Source organism: Nipponia nippon, unplaced genomic scaffold, assembly GCF_047370975.1.
Source record: "Nipponia nippon isolate SJK-2023a ecotype South Korea unplaced genomic scaffold, ASM4737097v1 scaffold_5, whole genome shotgun sequence".
Lineage (NCBI taxonomy): Eukaryota > Metazoa > Chordata > Aves > Pelecaniformes > Threskiornithidae > Nipponia > Nipponia nippon.
Window position 1 is genome coordinate 27,395,558 of NW_028262369.1, and position 16,394 is coordinate 27,411,951.

The 16,394-nt window shown below is 42.0% G+C and overlaps 1 protein-coding gene across 7 annotated transcripts in view; it reads left to right on the forward strand.

Moving 5' to 3' along the window:
* The first annotated feature begins 222 nt into the window (after window positions 1-222).
* CC2D1B (coiled-coil and C2 domain containing 1B) overlaps window positions 223-16,394 on the forward strand; it is a 37,796-nt gene continuing 21,624 nt past the window's right edge. For 3 of the 7 annotated variants that reach the window (XR_015698657.1, XM_087730749.1, XM_087730754.1), the window contains exons 1-12: window positions 223-320; window positions 854-958; window positions 4,010-4,151; window positions 8,590-8,705; window positions 9,495-9,614; window positions 10,723-10,860; window positions 12,880-13,153; window positions 13,646-13,770; window positions 13,910-13,985; window positions 15,059-15,169; window positions 15,500-15,630; window positions 15,918-15,990. Coding sequence is in view for 6 of the 7 variants with exons in the window: in XM_087730749.1 (XP_087586875.1) it covers window positions 893-958; window positions 4,010-4,151; window positions 8,590-8,705; window positions 9,495-9,614; window positions 10,723-10,860; window positions 12,880-13,153; window positions 13,646-13,770; window positions 13,910-13,985; window positions 15,059-15,169; window positions 15,500-15,630; window positions 15,918-15,990 (1,372 nt within the window). In the remaining variant the exon portion in view is untranslated. The other 4 variants (XM_087730750.1, XM_087730751.1, XM_087730753.1 and 1 more) reach the window with 4 other exon arrangements.

Sequence of the window (16,394 nt, forward strand, 5' to 3'; positions counted from 1 at the left end):
CGTTACCGCGGCCAAGTTGTGCAAGAGCCGGCACCAGCGCTGTCCTGGGGCTTTGGGTTTTTGGGGCAGCTGTTCGAGGCGCGGGGGTGAGCGGTAACGCACCGGTGCCCCCCCGCTCCCGCCGCGCTGCGCCCGCGGCCGCCCTCGCCCTCCCGCCGGCGGGCAGCGCCCGGGGCCCCGCCCCGCCCCGCGCCTCCTGGCCCCGCCCCCGGCGCCCTCCGCGCAGGCGCGGCGCTGCCTTGGAGCCGCGGCCGAGGCGTCCCCGTGCCGGGCGGGCGCCGCTTCACCGGGCGCCTTTGGGCGGGCGGCGGGAGGCCGAGGTGAGCCGGGGCCTGCCCGCGCGGACCGGCCCGTCGCGCTGCCGCTCGCGGCCCCTCGGCGGGAGGCGGCGGGTATTTACGCGGCGCTCAGCCTATCGCCTCCGCCGGCTCCTCCCTGCGCCGGGGCGGGGAGGGCTCCGCAGGGGTACGGGGCGGGCCGGGCCTGCCCCGCCCTCAGGCGCGGCGGGGTCCGGCGGAGGGGCGTCCCGCCAGCCTGCCCGCGGATAGCCGCCCGGGCCGGGCCGGAGCGGGGCAGCGCCGGGTGTGAGTCGCCTCAGGCGGAGGGAGGGGTGCGGCCGGCCCGGCGGAGGGCGGCAGGCGGCGCTGGCAGGCCTGGGCCCTGGGGAGCGTGTTACATGGAGTGTGCCCCCCCCGGCCCCCCTTCCCTCCTGGTGTTGCCCAGTATTTCGGGGGCGCCGGGAGAAGCTGCGGGTTTGTGCACAGCCTGCTGCGTGCTGCCTGCCTTCGTCCAGTTTGCAGTGCGTTGAGACAGGCGAGGATACTGACTGACGTTCAATTTCATGTGCTCTCAGTCCCTTAGAGACATAATCCTCTGAAATTCATGAACCAGCATGCTTGGCAGAAGACCTAAAAAAAGCCCTCAGGCAAAGGGCCAGGGAGCTGCAGTTGCAAAGCAGGTAAGGAAGGCAAAGGGCCAGGGAGATGTGGTTGCGAAGCAGGTAGGGAAACCTCCTATTCCTGCTGCTCTGCGGGGTAGTCTCGTTCAGACCTCTTGCTGCTGTTTTCCTGCAAGAATGTCCCATGCGTTAATAAGATATTGCAGGACCATGAAAACATGTAAATAGTGCGGTGCCTGTTTTCCTGCTTTCTCCTTTAGAGCGTTCTTAAAGTAAATATCTGATATGCAGCAGTGGAGGTCTTGCGGGGAAGCCACAGTGTTGTAATGCTGTAATCATTGCATGAGACCTCATGACTCATGCTTATAGTAGTTTCCTGCCCCAGCTACATTGAGATTTAATAATAACTTCAATAACTATATGGAGGTTTTTCTTACATCTCTAAGAAAAGAGAAATAAGAAGACCAGAATATCAAGTAACAAATTCAGGGGCACATATGGGAGAACATGAAGGTGCTACACCAGAGACAATTAACTTTGATTTCCCTGCGTATAGTCATTTTTTCTTGCAACAGATAGCCTGATAAGCCTGTGTCCCCCTGCTGTAGCTATAGGTGAGCTTGGATGTGTCCGTGTGTTGGGTTTTTTTTCATACTCTTTACCTTTGGATGTAATTTCAGAAGCCTGGAGGAGAGAAACATGATTTAGTCATGGTTGGCAGGTGTAGAAGTCAGGCAACAGTTTCAAAATTAGAAATAAAGCCAAGGCAAAATTCTGGTTAGAATAGTGGAAGAAAAATGGAGTACGGTTAGGGTTAAAGAATATGTTAGAACCAGAATGGAACTTTAGAAACCTTTGAAGGTAGAATAGAGGCAAGTTACATACAGAGGAGGAATAACTGGTAAGAATATAGGGAAGTATGAAAAGAGATTGGAATAGGATGTTAGAATAGAGAAAATGGCTAAGATAATATCTTTTGGTGATTTCTTAGGAACCAGTATTCTCATACTGGAGGCAGAATGGTTTAGTTAGAGATCTGTCATGTCGCCATTGCTCTCATGTGGAAGTTTGCATTTCTCAGTTGGAGAGGTAGTATATAATTTAGTCCATTTGAACAAGGGAGAAGATAAAACGTGAAAATATCCTTCCCCCTTCCAAAAAAAGAAACCACACTCAAAAAAGATAAGGAGTAAATAAAGGAGCTGATTAACCTATTTTACTAATTTCTAAATCAATACAGTTAGTTACTCAGCCTGTCTTACAGCATGGAGGATTGTTTCTTGAAACAAATACACTAATGGCTTGTTCACTTGCGAATTAACTCAGTTTAAACTGTTCTTGTGCTATGTAGTGTATCAACTGCGAGGGTTTTATAACCTCTTTTTTCTGTTTTATTAAACATTTGTTTAATACTATTAATTTCATTGGAAATGTGCCTTACTGAACAAATTGATAGACTTAGAGCTAGAACTGCTGGATTCTGTTCTTGACTTCATTCATTACTACGCTTGCTTCGCTTTCTACACTTGCAGTGTAGTAATGAACAGATCACATGGGCTCCTGATCCGTTTTGCACATTGATAAAAGGTGTACGTATGTTCCATAGAACTTGAATCTTTAGATCACCGTTATAAATATTTCCTGATTAAATCTTGTCCTGACCTTCTTTCCGTTCTATCCAAGACTGCAAATGTGTTAGTTTTGTTTTACGGAAGGGAGATGGATAAGGCAGAGGGTGGCTAACCGATCTGCCCAGTGCCTTGCAGAATGTCAAGAGCAGGATCGGGGCTAGTAAACAAATAGCTGCTGATTTTTTTAATGCTGTTCCTGGTCCTTGGAATTGGTGTTTCTCAGCTATATTTCACATTCTCCTTTGGGATTATAAAAGGCTTCAAAGAGGGACGCAAAATATTTCAAGGCAGTAGCTGCCAGCACCTTGATTCCTACAGGGTTAAAAAAAAAAAAGTTGTCATTACTTATTCACACTAGTTTATAAACTGACAGGCAGCTTCAGCTTCTGGCAGCACTTCACATCCTTGGAGGCAGGAGGAGATTGTTAACCCTTGTAATAATGACAACCAATTTTTATTCCTTTGCTTGAGAGAGGCCGAACTGCTGCCTACTTGGCCATGTGAAGACCAATAAGCCAACAGGGCCTTGTGCTTTGAAAAGGTCTGAGGAAAGCCGCTCCACCTACCTCATAGGATGGATCTAATTCAGTTAATTCGCATTTATAAAAAAGCTCAGCATACTTTGAATAAAAATATTGTTATTTCTGGGACAGTTTGTATCTTAACCAGCAATATAAAAATCATGATAAAATGGCATCTTAGAAGATTCCCTTTTAGACTAAGACCTCAGAGATTTCTCTGATACTTATGTCCTTTGGCATATTTTACAACAATTGAGTGATAACCCCCACTACTTTGTCAAATTCTGGTTACTGTTATTAATAATATTGCCTGAGACGCTGTCGCTTAGCTGATGATCTGTTCCAGGCAGTTGATTGTTTCCTCCAGTGTAGTGTAGGCATTGCTGGGTTTGTAATGGTTATGTTTCTCTGTGTGTGTGCATGCACTTTCCATTTACTTATGATTTACAAACTGAGGTAATGAGAAGTACAGAACAGTTCTCTATGTGTAAATACAGCTTCTTCCGAGAGATAAGGGTGAAATCTCTGCAGTGTACGCATGTCAGACCTGGATTGTGTGAATGACTGAATATTTTTTAGCTTAGCTGTTACAGGAACTGCCCTGAACTTCCCTGATGATATCTGCTTCGTGAGGCTCAGTATAACAGACATCATTTTATTTTACCTTGTTACGTCAGACTATTAGATAGGCTTGATTTTAAAAAAATTGTTGATTGTGTAGAGTTTTAGAGGGAGTAGTTGTGGCTTATTAAGATTTATGTATGTTACGTCAGTTATGGGTGCCTGGTATGCATTGTTTTGGTAAGAGAAGTAGTATGATAGTGGGCTTTAAAAAAAATGAAGAGAATCCAGAATGCATGAAAAGGTTTAAATAATCCATGCAGGGTGATGTTTTTGAGTGTCATCTCTGTTCTAACTGCAGTATTTTTTTTTTTTTTTTTATTTTCCCTTGGCTCCAGCTGGGGCTGTTCGTAGATTTCAATCCTGAAGAGATGCTTCTGGGTGCAGAGGAAGGTGGGGATGATGGGGACCTAGAAGCAGAGCTTGCTGCTATCACAGGAACGAAGGTGAAAGAAGGGAAATCAAAACCGAAAGGGAAAAGTAAGTTAAAGTATCTGGGTTTTATTTATTGACAATCTGAATAATTTATTAAAGATACCTATTTACAAATCACTGATTTATCTAAAATGTTTTTTCATGACTGATAGAACTTGCAACAACTCTTTCCTTTACTTTGAAAGGTTTAAGCTGTTACTCCACAAAAAGGGTAAGAGGGTTTTTTTGTCTATGCTTTTGTAGACAAAGGAAAAAGATATATGATGGCTAGCCAGTCAAATAACTAAATTAAGACATGCTTGTTTAGTATAGGAAGTCATAAAAACATGTAGTAGGTGCTAGATGAATTCAAAATGGAAATTGTGTTTCTTGTGGAGGGTGGGTTTTTTGTTGTTTGGTTGTTTTTCTGTTTTTGTTTAAAGACTGAATTTACTGAATGCACATTATATTCTTAGTTACTTGGAGTCTGTAACCAAAATTGAATACCCTTTTAAGAGGGAAATCCTGGAACCGATGAAATTACTGGGAGAATCCTGCAGCTTGTGTTATGCGGGAGGTTAGAGTGTCTCTTGGAATGGATCATTACTATTCTTAATATTTTAAGCATCTGTTAATTTTGTCTGATAGTGTTTGCATGCAGCTATGCAGTGTTTTACAGGATTGCCGTAATCTACTATAAATCAAGGCCGCTGCTGAGAGGGGCAGTCTCTAGTGACTCTAGTCACTAGAGACTCTAGTGCTCTCCCTCTAAGCTGGTATGCGTATTTGTGGAGCTGCAGGGTGAGCTGGTTCAGGAAACTGATCTATAAAAATAAACTTCTGTTGTTGGCTAGGTTTTAAGCTGAATCAGTTCCTTGATCTGGTTTGTTACCTGTGTATTTGAACGCTGCTGTGGCTGCGAGGGAGGAGTGGCAGCAAGTGGTTGAGATGGGACAAGGAGAATGGGACCTAGCCTTGCTACAGGTGTGTGAGCAGATGCTGGAAAGAAGGGTTAGTGCAACTACAGCCTTATTTGCAGTTCTGCAGTAATTTGCCTGTAATATTTGAAGGGCCTTCACACAGAGCAGCAGGGAAATGAAGAATTTTAAAATATTTAGAAAAAGTGATTGTCTAAACACTGTAATTGATGAGAGACAGAGGAGGTGTTTGTATCTAAAACTAAATTCTAAATCATTTCCACTCTACAAATTTCAAGATTGTAGTAAACCCTTAAAGCTAATAAGCATAATTGTGCTAATAAGCCCAATAGCAGAACTTCTGCCATTAGACTAGGTTACTCATGGTTAAAACCTGCAGGATAGTGTTTTGAGGATCTGTGTGTCAGGAGCTCTTGAATTGTCAGCTTTTCAAGTGCTGACTTCTTTTCTCTCCCCGATTATGTCACTTAATGTGTTTTTTCAGTCTCTATAAGAGGGAAATAAAACTTCAGACAGTGAAAAATTAACATTTACTGTGCCTTCTAAAGGTATGTGTTATGGCTCATAAAACTATTTTCCAAAATCATTTACAGCTATTCTGTTTTCCTGGTAGAATTGGGAGTATATAGATGAGAAGCTCGTGGAAGATGAACAACTGGACAGCTGGCACTGGGGACTCATGAGACCTGGTACAGTGTAGTGATGGGGACATGGGGCATGGCAGGGGCAGGATGCAGAAAGGAGGAGGGTACAGTAAGGACAGGGGAGAAACAGATCCTGTCTGGAGAAGGACAGAAAAAAGGGACCCAGTACAATATGCACTAGTGCTTGGTTCTTGGCTGAGCACAAGGTGCAGTAATTCACTCCTGGATTTACATTCTAGAGCTCTGATGGTGGTGGGGGAAGTGATCTCTCCCTCTAGCTTGAAGATGCAGGCAGCAAAAGCTATACTGTTGCAACATCTCAAGTACAGAGATCTCTGCTATCTGTGATTGATAAATGCCATTTGGTCAGCCACACAGATGTTTGAAATTGTAGCCTCAACTTGCCATACTGGATTAGAGCTGAACCAACCATCCAAGCAAGCTCGGTTGGTTGTTTTGCCTCTAATGGGGCTTCACGTAAGGGACACTCTGACCCTTGAAATACAGCCAGCTGCCGTTGGATGTGGCCTGCTATCCTAGTTGCAGAGTTTTGCTAAGGGTCAAATATATGAGCAATGTGTTTGATATAGATACTGAAGCACTGATACGGTAAATTAGATTATTTGAACAGAAACAGCTTTGTACCTGGGTTAATTTTCAGCTGCTTCAGCAAATGCAGGGGAAGGATGGGATCCATTTTAGATCTGTTTAAATTGACTGTAAAACTGTCCTGAAGATCTATATTTTACTCAACATTTACTGACACTGGTGAGTCACAGTCACATGTCTGCATAGGGATGTATCGGAGGCGTTTACGTGGACAGCTGGGATTTGTGTGTAAATAACTTCACCTTTGAGAGTGTGTGGAGGAAGTTGATAGTTACGGAAGATGTGCTTGGCACAGCATGAAGTAGAGATGAGAACTTGGCGAGGAGGAATTAAGTAGAGTTTTCAGGGTAAAGACCAGAAGCTTGAAGAGAAATTGCAAGAGAAAGTAGCCAAGAAAGATTTGGAAAAGGGAAAACCTCATGAGCATGAGGCAGCAATGCAGAAAATGTGGAAGTGTAGTTAGAGAAGCAGAAGAAACAGCGCTTTTTCTGATCTGCTTGGCAGTTCTCTGTGCCAGTGTTCTGCTGCTGCTCTTGGGCTCAGGACAAGTATGATGCCTTGATTTGGAGCGTTCTGATTTTGTATGCCAAGTGTGACTTTGTAGTAGCATTTGATGTGTAAAACAAGTAGTTTCTCAAGGTAGAAAGATTTTTCTTGCCTTCCTTTCTTGCTGTCTGCAAACATGGATAGTTTGCTGTGCCTTCTTGCTTGTCCTGTCAACAGCCAGGAGTTTGGCTTATGGCTTGTGTTGTTCAGTATGTCTCTAGAATTGATGTTTATGTGCATCATCATTTTCAAAGGATAAATATGTACCCAGTTTAACGTGAGATGGAGAGAGAGAGAGAGAGAGACATTCTTGTGCTTAAGTCTGTATACTGAGAAAATGGATCAGCTGTTGGAGTCTCAAGCGTAATGTAGACCCTGTGCAAAACTCCGGTGGTTTAGTTAGTTGTAGTTTGATTGGGAACTCTTTGAGCTCAGCGCTATTTATGGTAAATGCCTTGAACTTTGTTCTGATTTATGGTTGTATGCACTGTTGTAATACACACAATAACATATTTTTGGCTTTGAAAGAAAACGCAAACAGGTTTTACCAGCAGATGTGCTGGGATGTTTAATGCAAGTATCTGTGTCTCATGCATTTAACTGTTGGGCTAACTTGGTCATATCCATACATGCAGATCTTTGGGAATTAGAGTACTTTTAACTCAAATTAGTTCAGCATGAGGGAGAGAAGAAAAGGGATAGAACTGAGAGAAAGAAATAGTTTGTTGCCACTTAGGGATGGATAGATGTGGACCACTTCTGTTCCATACGGGGTCAGAATTCATTCTGTCAGTCAGAATTCACCGGGAGTGAATTACATTTTGTTAGGGTAGACTGACATGAGGCAAAGGACACAGAACAGAAAGGCCTGACAAAGATACTGAGTCCAGGCCTTGTTAATACGGACAATCATGTCATAAATACCTTTCATAAATATCTATCATCAGCTTAAAACTAGTTCAGATGTTTATTCCTACTGGGAACAGAGGCTGCTCCAGTAATTCCCTTTCATGGATATAAACCTCTAATGAGATTTATTCATCAACAGTTTATATTTGTTTGCTTTTGTGCTACCATTGATTTTTATCTTAACTGAGGAATATAGTTTTGATGTAACATCAAAGAATAGTAGTATTCTCCAATTTTTCTTTGGAAAATTCAAGTCTTCCATAATGACAAAGTTTCTATTACTCGTTATTTCTGTAAATAATATTGTAGAGATACTTACCTGTATTTAATCAGCCTAGGAGCTTGAGGTGACTTCTATTTAATTTTTCCCTGAAGCAGTTGTTTCATCCAGTCCTACTTGTCTTTCTTACTCAGTCTTAAATGTCATTACTGTGCAAACCTACCACAGTATCTCTTTTGTGGCTATGCTTTCTGAGCATTGTTGTGACCCACCATACCTGCTAGTCTATCACGGTGCTTATGGTTTTGTGGTTCGAGTTCCTTGTATTAGTAAACAGACCTTATTTCTCCCTGTCATCTAATTTCTGAGCTTTTTTGGATGCAGGCATTTTCCTTGTCATTGCCTGCCTTCACTGTCAGAAAGACTAGTGTTGCTTTTTTCCTGGATATTCACTTCCCCAGTCTTTGTCCTTTATCCACGAATATATCTTCGTTTACCTATGACACTATGCAGTAAAGGGGCAGCAAGAGGAGAAGTCACTGCTCTCTTCAGCTGGTAGCAACTCCTTTTGAATTTATATCCAGTGACTGCATAACTGTTACTTAGGGTTTATGGCTCCTTGTGGTTTCTTTTTGCAGCTCCTCTGCCCATGGATCATATTGAAAAGATGGCTGCAGAGTGTATGAAGGACCTGAATGAAGATGAGGAGGAAGAAGCAGATGGTGAAGACTTGGAGAAAGATACAGACCTGTTGGTATGCATAACTTTGTTAGCAAAAAGTTTTAGTATGTCTTTGTTTGTTTGTTTTCTTTTAACGGAACTGCATTTATCAAAAATGTCTGTTCACTTTGTGGTGAGAAGCTAAACTATTGCAAAAGCATTCCATTAGCTATAGGGCTTTGCAGGATCCAACCCCTGCACACCCGAGTAAGAGAGTTTCCCAGCTAACATTCATATGTGTGAGAGTCTTAGAGATGTGGGGGGAACAGAGGGAATTCCATTCCATGTCAGCTGGTGAAATACAGTCAGGGACGTTCTCCTTAAAGTGATGTCTGTCACCGTTTTGCTACTGCTTCAAGTAGTGCTTGGCCTGAGAGAATATCTCCCAAGAAATTCTTTGTTATTTCAGTGAGTGATCGAGTTGGCAGAGTTTAGAGAAGGAGTGTTAAACAGTGATTTTGACTGTCATTGTTAATAGATGCTTTTTGGAAATTTCAAATTTTGATTCGAATGGTCTTTGTAAAAGTAATTCTCTGAAATTCTCCAGCTTCAGATCTCTAACCACAAACTTGTGTGGTGATCCTGGAGCTGCAGTGTGGCTTTTGAGTGGTATCTGGCTTCCTGTTGTGAATACAGGAAGCAGTTTCATCTAAAAATAAAAAATAAAATAAAAAAAAAAAGACCAGAATATAAGATGTTTAGACTCTCTAGGTTCAAAGTCCATCCAGAGATTTTGGAGCTTGAGGCTTGATTTTATTTTGTCTTTTGAGGAAATAGAAAATTTTGAGGAAAAGCCTTTTGTTGGCTTTTACTTTTACTTTAGGCAGAATTGGAAGAAGTTCTGGGGGTGGAAGGTGAGACAGGAAGCTGTGAGGATGAAATGATAGCAATGGAGCCATCCACAGCTGAACCAGAAAATGAGAAACCTGAACTACCACCACAGGTAGGCCAGAGCTTCATGTTCCTGACAGTTTTGCTGAATTGCTGTTGTCATGCAACTTATACAAGAGTCACAAACAAGGATCTAGAGAGGTCGTCTTGTCCTCCAAGGAAGGAAGAACTACACCGTTGCTGTGTTCTCTGTGGAAACCGATGCTGTATTGACATAGGTGAATTTTTTGCTTTGTTCAGAGGATGAGTTTTAATGTTACGTAGAATTGAGGAGGTAAACAGTTGGAATCAAGCATGTCTTGTCCCTCATTATACATATGAGCATGCAGACTGCAGTTCAGGCTTCCAGAGTTTGCATCTTCATCCTCAGAGTATTGAGTGGTATGCTGAAATTGTGAGACTTGCTATAACTCAGCGTCTTTGACATCTTTGTGGAATTTTTCTCAGTACCATTAGCTTTCTCAGCTTAATTTGGCAATCCTCATGCAGTCAAATTCTTTATTCAGTTACTGCCATGTTTCTGTCGTGCTACAGATTCCAGTGCCCTTGTGCATTGGGTCCATTAATAAATGGGTCTGAGAGTGTTTCTATAGAGAAAATGGCAATAATTACATCAGTAGCCATCTGAAAGGTCTCTGTAGCTGTGGAGTGTTTGTAAGTAGCTACTCGTAACTTTGCTTAGGCTGCTTTTGTCACTGAACTCATTCCAGGCTGTAGGAGGAGGAAAAAGAGCTGTTGTAGTAAAACCAGGTTTAAGAACCCCAGAAGGGAGTGAACTAGCATGTTTTAAAAATAAGAAAAAGTCAAGATTTGTGCCAAAATACCTCTTCACACCCTCTGTTGTTTGGTGTTTGAGAGACTTTACTGTTCTCTTCACCTACTCCCTAACCACATGGCTCCAATTACCCTGTGACTGTGAGTTTTCTAAATGTCTCCACCCATTCTTCTCTATTACGCCTTTGAGAGAAAGCCCAGAGGTGGATCCAGGGACTGTTAGCGTAGTACAAGTGCTCCTCTGTTTTAGAGACTGTTTCGTCCTTGTGCTCTTGGTTAACGGGAGTGTGTGTAGAAGAGGAGTATTTGTTTTTCAGTGCTATGGGAAAACTCATATAGTTGGATGAAATAAGTTTTTTTTTATTTGTTTTATTATTTTTTCTGAGACCACCTCACTTCCTGCTGTTACCAGTGAGCTGCAACAGACAATAGAGAAGAGAATTGCTAACTATAGGACAGCAATTTCTAACGCAAAGGAGTCAGGTGAGAGTGCCAAGATACGCCGATACGAAAGAGGCCTTAAGGTAAGTTGGGTTCATCATGTATGTGAATGAGGGGGAGGCAAAGTCAGTTCTCTAAAGTGTAGTTTCGAGTCTTTGCAGATGTGTGAATTTGTTGAAAGGGGAGAGAAATGCTAATATGCTGCCTTGAGTTACTTTAAAAACACTTCTTGTTACTTACTGCTGATCTGATGTAGCAAATACACAGATAAAGTGTAACTTCAGCTGCCGTTTGTGCATCAGCTTTGTTTCTGTTGAATGTGGCTAGTGGTAGCTGGAGCCCGGGGTTTGTGGTAAATGCTTATGTTAAACCCACCCGTCTAGATCTGAATTTGACCTGTGATGACTGTTTAGTGTTACCTTAACGCAAAGTTTAGGAGCTTTCCTAGCATATATACCTTCCAGTTCACCACTGATGCCTTCCCTTAGGCACTAACCTTCCACTCAGTTCTGTGAGACAAAGGAAGGTGATACCTTGCCTTGAGTGTGTTGGCTGAGCTTGAAAATGAATAGAACGGGATTTTTCATTAATACAATTAAAAATTGCAGCAAGGAGCGATTTCTTCAGCTTTGCATCTTTTCAGCCAGGTGGCGTGCTTGTAGTTAGTTGGTAGTGCTCGGTGATTACTGCTGCGCAGAGTGCCTTTATTTCCCTGTTTGCTTTCATCTGGTCTCCTGCATCACCTCAGACAGCAGCCAGCTCTGTCTTCTTGAGCAAAGCTTTATACCTCAGCACTGTTCACTGAGGGAAGAATGTAATGTCTCACTAGCTACCAGGTGTCTTAGGGTACAAAGGGAACAACTGAGGCCAAACCCAGGGGTGGAAATGCACAAGAAAGGAGAAGTCTGTATGTGTCCACTGCCTGCTAGCTCCGAAAGGAATGTACATGAAACCACCTGACCTTTCAGAGAGCAAGAGGGATAGGCAAGCCAGCTTATTTCCTACAATAACGAAGCTTAGTGCACTGTTTGCCACTTCCTTTATTTTTCAAGGTAGGGAGTTTCCCTGTGCCTAGGCAGTGTAGCTAAGGATAGGTCTCACTTCACAGCTCACAGTTCCTTAATTAGCAAAATGACATGCCAACAAATGGTGTACAGTTATCTCTTGTATGTAGTTCTTGGAACTGTGAACTTTAATCTCAGCGTTTAATTCCATGTCAAGTCAGTCTGTCATCCCACACGTGGAGAAGAGAGAGCTGTGTGTGGGTTGTTGTACTGGTCTGAACCCCAATCTCACATGCAGTCAGACCAAAGCATCTCTACCACTGTTGCTTAATAGGTCAAACAATGTCATGGCTAACCAAAAATAGCAGTGATTCTGGCACTGATGAGATTTTGTTGTTGTTGTTGTCTTTCTATGCTTCCATTTCAGTTTCTGTGGAAGACAAAAGAAGTAAAACTTTTTTGTTTTGGCTTGAAGTGCATGGTGGTCTTTTGTCTGAACCTTAAAATAAAAAAAAATACTGAGGAAGGTAATATTTGTGGTGGAGGAAGCGTTTTAAAAAAACGAGCAGCAGTTGACCCATGTTACAGATGGTGAGAGCTTCTTGCCAGAGGATACCAGCTGAAGCTCCGTTTCCTTTGTTAGTATTTAATGGCTTTTCTCATTGCATTAGAATCTTAAATCTTAAATCCTTTCTCTGAATCCCCATAGGCAGTGACATTTCAGAGTAGTGTATTTTATTTTGTTTTAAAGACATAAAATGCATCTACAGTTGGTATAAATGGCTTCACTGGTGCCTTTCTGTGACAAAGCTGAGTGGACCACATCAGCTATCCAATAATTCTAAGTGTTGAGATACTTGCGATTATGTAGTTTGGGTAACAAGTCCTTTGCATTGTGTTGCTCTGATAATTGGACACCTTTCACTAGCACTGAAGTTGGCCTTGCAGAAAAATAGGGAGCTAAAGTGCAGCAATCTGTAGTGGTGTGCGTAATAGATCCCATCACGAATAAGGGAATGAATTTGTGTTTTAATGGTTTTATGCTAGTAATATGTTTGATGAAAATGCTTATTGACTGTGTTGTTCCATCTCTGCCAGACACTGGAAACCATGCTGGCTGCAGTGAAGAAAGGCAAAAAAATCAATGAGGAAGAAATGCCACCTCCTGTTGCAACAGGAAAGAGTTCTTCTCGCTTATCTCAAGCCATAGGAGTGGAGCTAGAGAACTCAGGAAATTCGGTCAGTGTCCTACCAGAGAATAAAACTGAGTCTGCTGCAGATGATGAGCAGAAGACCTCTCATGAGGCAGTGCAGCATCTGGAATCAGAGTCTTTACAGGGTCATGCTGCTTCTAGTCCTATCGTGGAAACAGGTACCGTGCTCCGAGAGGATAAGGAGTTGCAACGCTATTTTAATGTTGCATCTTTCTTGATATTTGTATTGTGTAGCAAAGCAGTGCTTATGTTGGAACTTCCCTGCTGAATGTTTCAGATAGAGCTGTCAGTGGGATGCTGGATTTCTGGCAGTGGAATCAGTTGTTACAGAGCTCTTACACGCACTGTATTGGTATCTTTCACTTAACTTTTCCCGTGCCTCAGTTTCTCCTTCAATATTGTGACATGTGGAATTCCAAGCTTTAAAGAGTTTTGAGATATTGACTAAAAGACTTTTTTTTTTAATTGGGAAAAGTGGGATTGTTACGTCTGGTAGGACTTCTGGAGACTGGAGGAAAAAGGGACTTTTGTAAGATGGCTGTGTGATTCAAAGCAAAAGAGGACTAATGCAGGTTTGAATAGATGGACATAGCGAGGGATGCATATCTTGCATGCTCTGTGTAAGTCTCAGGATTGTTTCATTCTCACAGATCTCCAGAACAGCAGCACACGAGCAATGCTACTTATGAGGCAGAAGGAGTATAAATTAGCAGCTCTAAAAGCCAAGCAGCAAGGGGACCTGGAGAAAGCAAAGGAATACATGAAGGCAGGCAAGGTGTGCACACGAGAAATCCTGCATGCTAAATGTACCCTATGCTGTACCCACATGCATTGAGTGTCAAATACTCATTATGGCAGCTAGCAAGTCTTGGACATACTAGAATAAATCTCCTGTTTTGTTTTTTCTGCACTAGAAATTTAATGTGGTCTTGGAAGCTTTGGATAGTGGGCAGCCGATAGACCTCCAGAATATGCCTCCATCTCCTCAGGGTAAGGCTCGTCTTACAAAACCCTTTTAGAAGTCTCTCTATGCTGTAATGGAATGATTGTGAATTTGATTGCAAAATTGTAAGAAGGATTGAAGATCACTTGATTTCTAATATTCCTGGTTTTATAACTTTAGATAAGAGCAGCCAGTATGTGAAGGGGAAGGGAAAGAAGGGTAATGGCGCATTCGTAAAGTTTACTGTGATATTTGATGGTGTTATGTGTTTCAACTGAAGTTCATAACATTCAGATTAAGAGATTAACAAAAAGATTGCAGTGCAGTAAAATCTAAACCTTAAAGCAAGTTACCAATATTAAAGATACTTTGATCCTTGTAAAAGAGTTGTTTGTTAATTTTGGGTTTGGTTTTTTTTTTTTTTTTAAATAGATGTAGTATCACCACCAACAATTAATACCTGGTTTGTGCAACTCAGTGTTTTAAACAATTGACTTTAGTAGATTATTTTATTCTAAGAAACTAAATGATAGGTTATTTTAATTCAGTAAATCATAAGATTTATGACTCCTTAAGTTATAAACTGATCACCAAATGGCATTAGAGAATAACTTCACCCATGATATAATCTTGCCTTAAAAAGTGCAAGATTTTTGCAGCAGATATTTTTGTAGTTTTCTGAAATAACCACTGTTACACAATGCCAGAAACTGGGGTGTCTGAATAGATGGTACTTGCTTCCCTTTTTCAGCACATCTTTTGTTACTAGGATATTTTAGTCAATTAGCAATCTTGTTCATTCTTTTCATCTGCCAAGATACCAAGTTATATTTTGGGGAGAGAATTCTTAGAATGCTTGAACTGGTGTTACTACTTTTTTTTTCTCTTTTCCCTCAAGCAGCACTAACCTAAATTAAATCAGCATTTGAGATTTTCTATTACAAAGCATTTTCTCTGAATAATAGGAACCTTAGACTTACGTAGCCATGCAGATATTGTTTTGAAGCCAAAAAGCTTTCAGGAAAATGATGTGATCAAATTGATGGTTTTCTGAGTAACATGGGTTGACTTGCTGTTTATGGAACACTCTGTGAGACTTCCCGCTTTCCTTGCTTTGCAGATCTTGAAAGCCTAGGAAATGTACAAGATCCATCCAAGCAAAAGGTATCAGCTCCAATGGGAAGTTCCCAGGATCTTGCAACACCTGAACCTCAGACCCAAGAAGCTTCAGGTAGGACTTTTGGATTTCTGTAGCAAAACATAAAAATAGCAGGGCTGGAAGGCACTTTACGGTCTGCCCTATCCCACTGGACTGCGGCAGGATCGAGTAAACATAGCTAATGTTCCTGATTATTTTTTGCTGCTGATCCGATCTGTACTTTTGTTCTGGATCAGTAATGGAAGTGGAAGTTAATAAACTTTCCTTAGAAAAATTGTATTCATACTAAGACTTGCAATCACGTTTTTGTCTCTGCAGAAGGTAAGGAAGGGGAGGAAAAAGGCAGCTCATATGTGTTGAAATCTGAATCATGTGGCATTTCGTTGTCTGTCTTATTTCAAGCTTCCCTGCAGCAGCCAAAAACAGTGCTGGAAGCGTTGCAGCAAAGGCTTGAGAAGTACAAGTCGGCAGCAGCACAGGCTAAAGCGAGTGGGGATGATCGGAAAGGCAGGATGCACGAGAGGATAGCCAAGGTAAAACGAAAGTGTAGCAAGCTGCTTGCATCCAGCAAAGCCATTTGAATTAGTTCTCTTGCTGAAGACTTTTTCAAGGCTGAAATAATTTGTGTAGTGTCCTTCTGTTTGAAAAGAGCTCCTGTAGGGAAGCTGTAAAACATTCGGAGGAAGGAGAAATAAAGACAATGCACATATTATATAGCAAAATACTGTATATTCAGCAATATTTATGCTGGTTAAATACCGATGATTGCTAATTTATAGTCAGCTTCATTTTATGTCTTACTGAGTGCCTTTGATTACAGCAATACCAGGATGCCATAAGAGCCCATAAAGCAGGGAGAAAAGTGAATTTTTCTGAGCTACCTGTTCCTCCTGGTAAGTGTGACTATAAAATGTCCTAATACCAACTTCTGTATATCTGCTGGGCTCTGAAGGAGGTGTGCAGATATTGCCTCCACATCCTGTGCAACAGCTCCTCCTTTTTCTCAGTGAGTAGGCTGGCCTTGCTGTTTGATGATATTGTGAAACTGCTTATTAATATGTTCCCAGACTTTCACACTGGTGGATATTCCTGACTACTGACTGCCAGTTTGACAGCATTGGAACTTGAAACTGGCCCTATTTGAAAAGTTAAACAACTTAACCATGGGCAGGTGCTGAAAATGTCACCTGTCTGTCCTCTGTGCCAGCCCTCCTACAGGAAAGAGTAAACCGGAGTTTACTGGAAGGAGATTTTTGAAACTGAAGAAAATTGCCTGATATTTCCCGTTCTATTGATT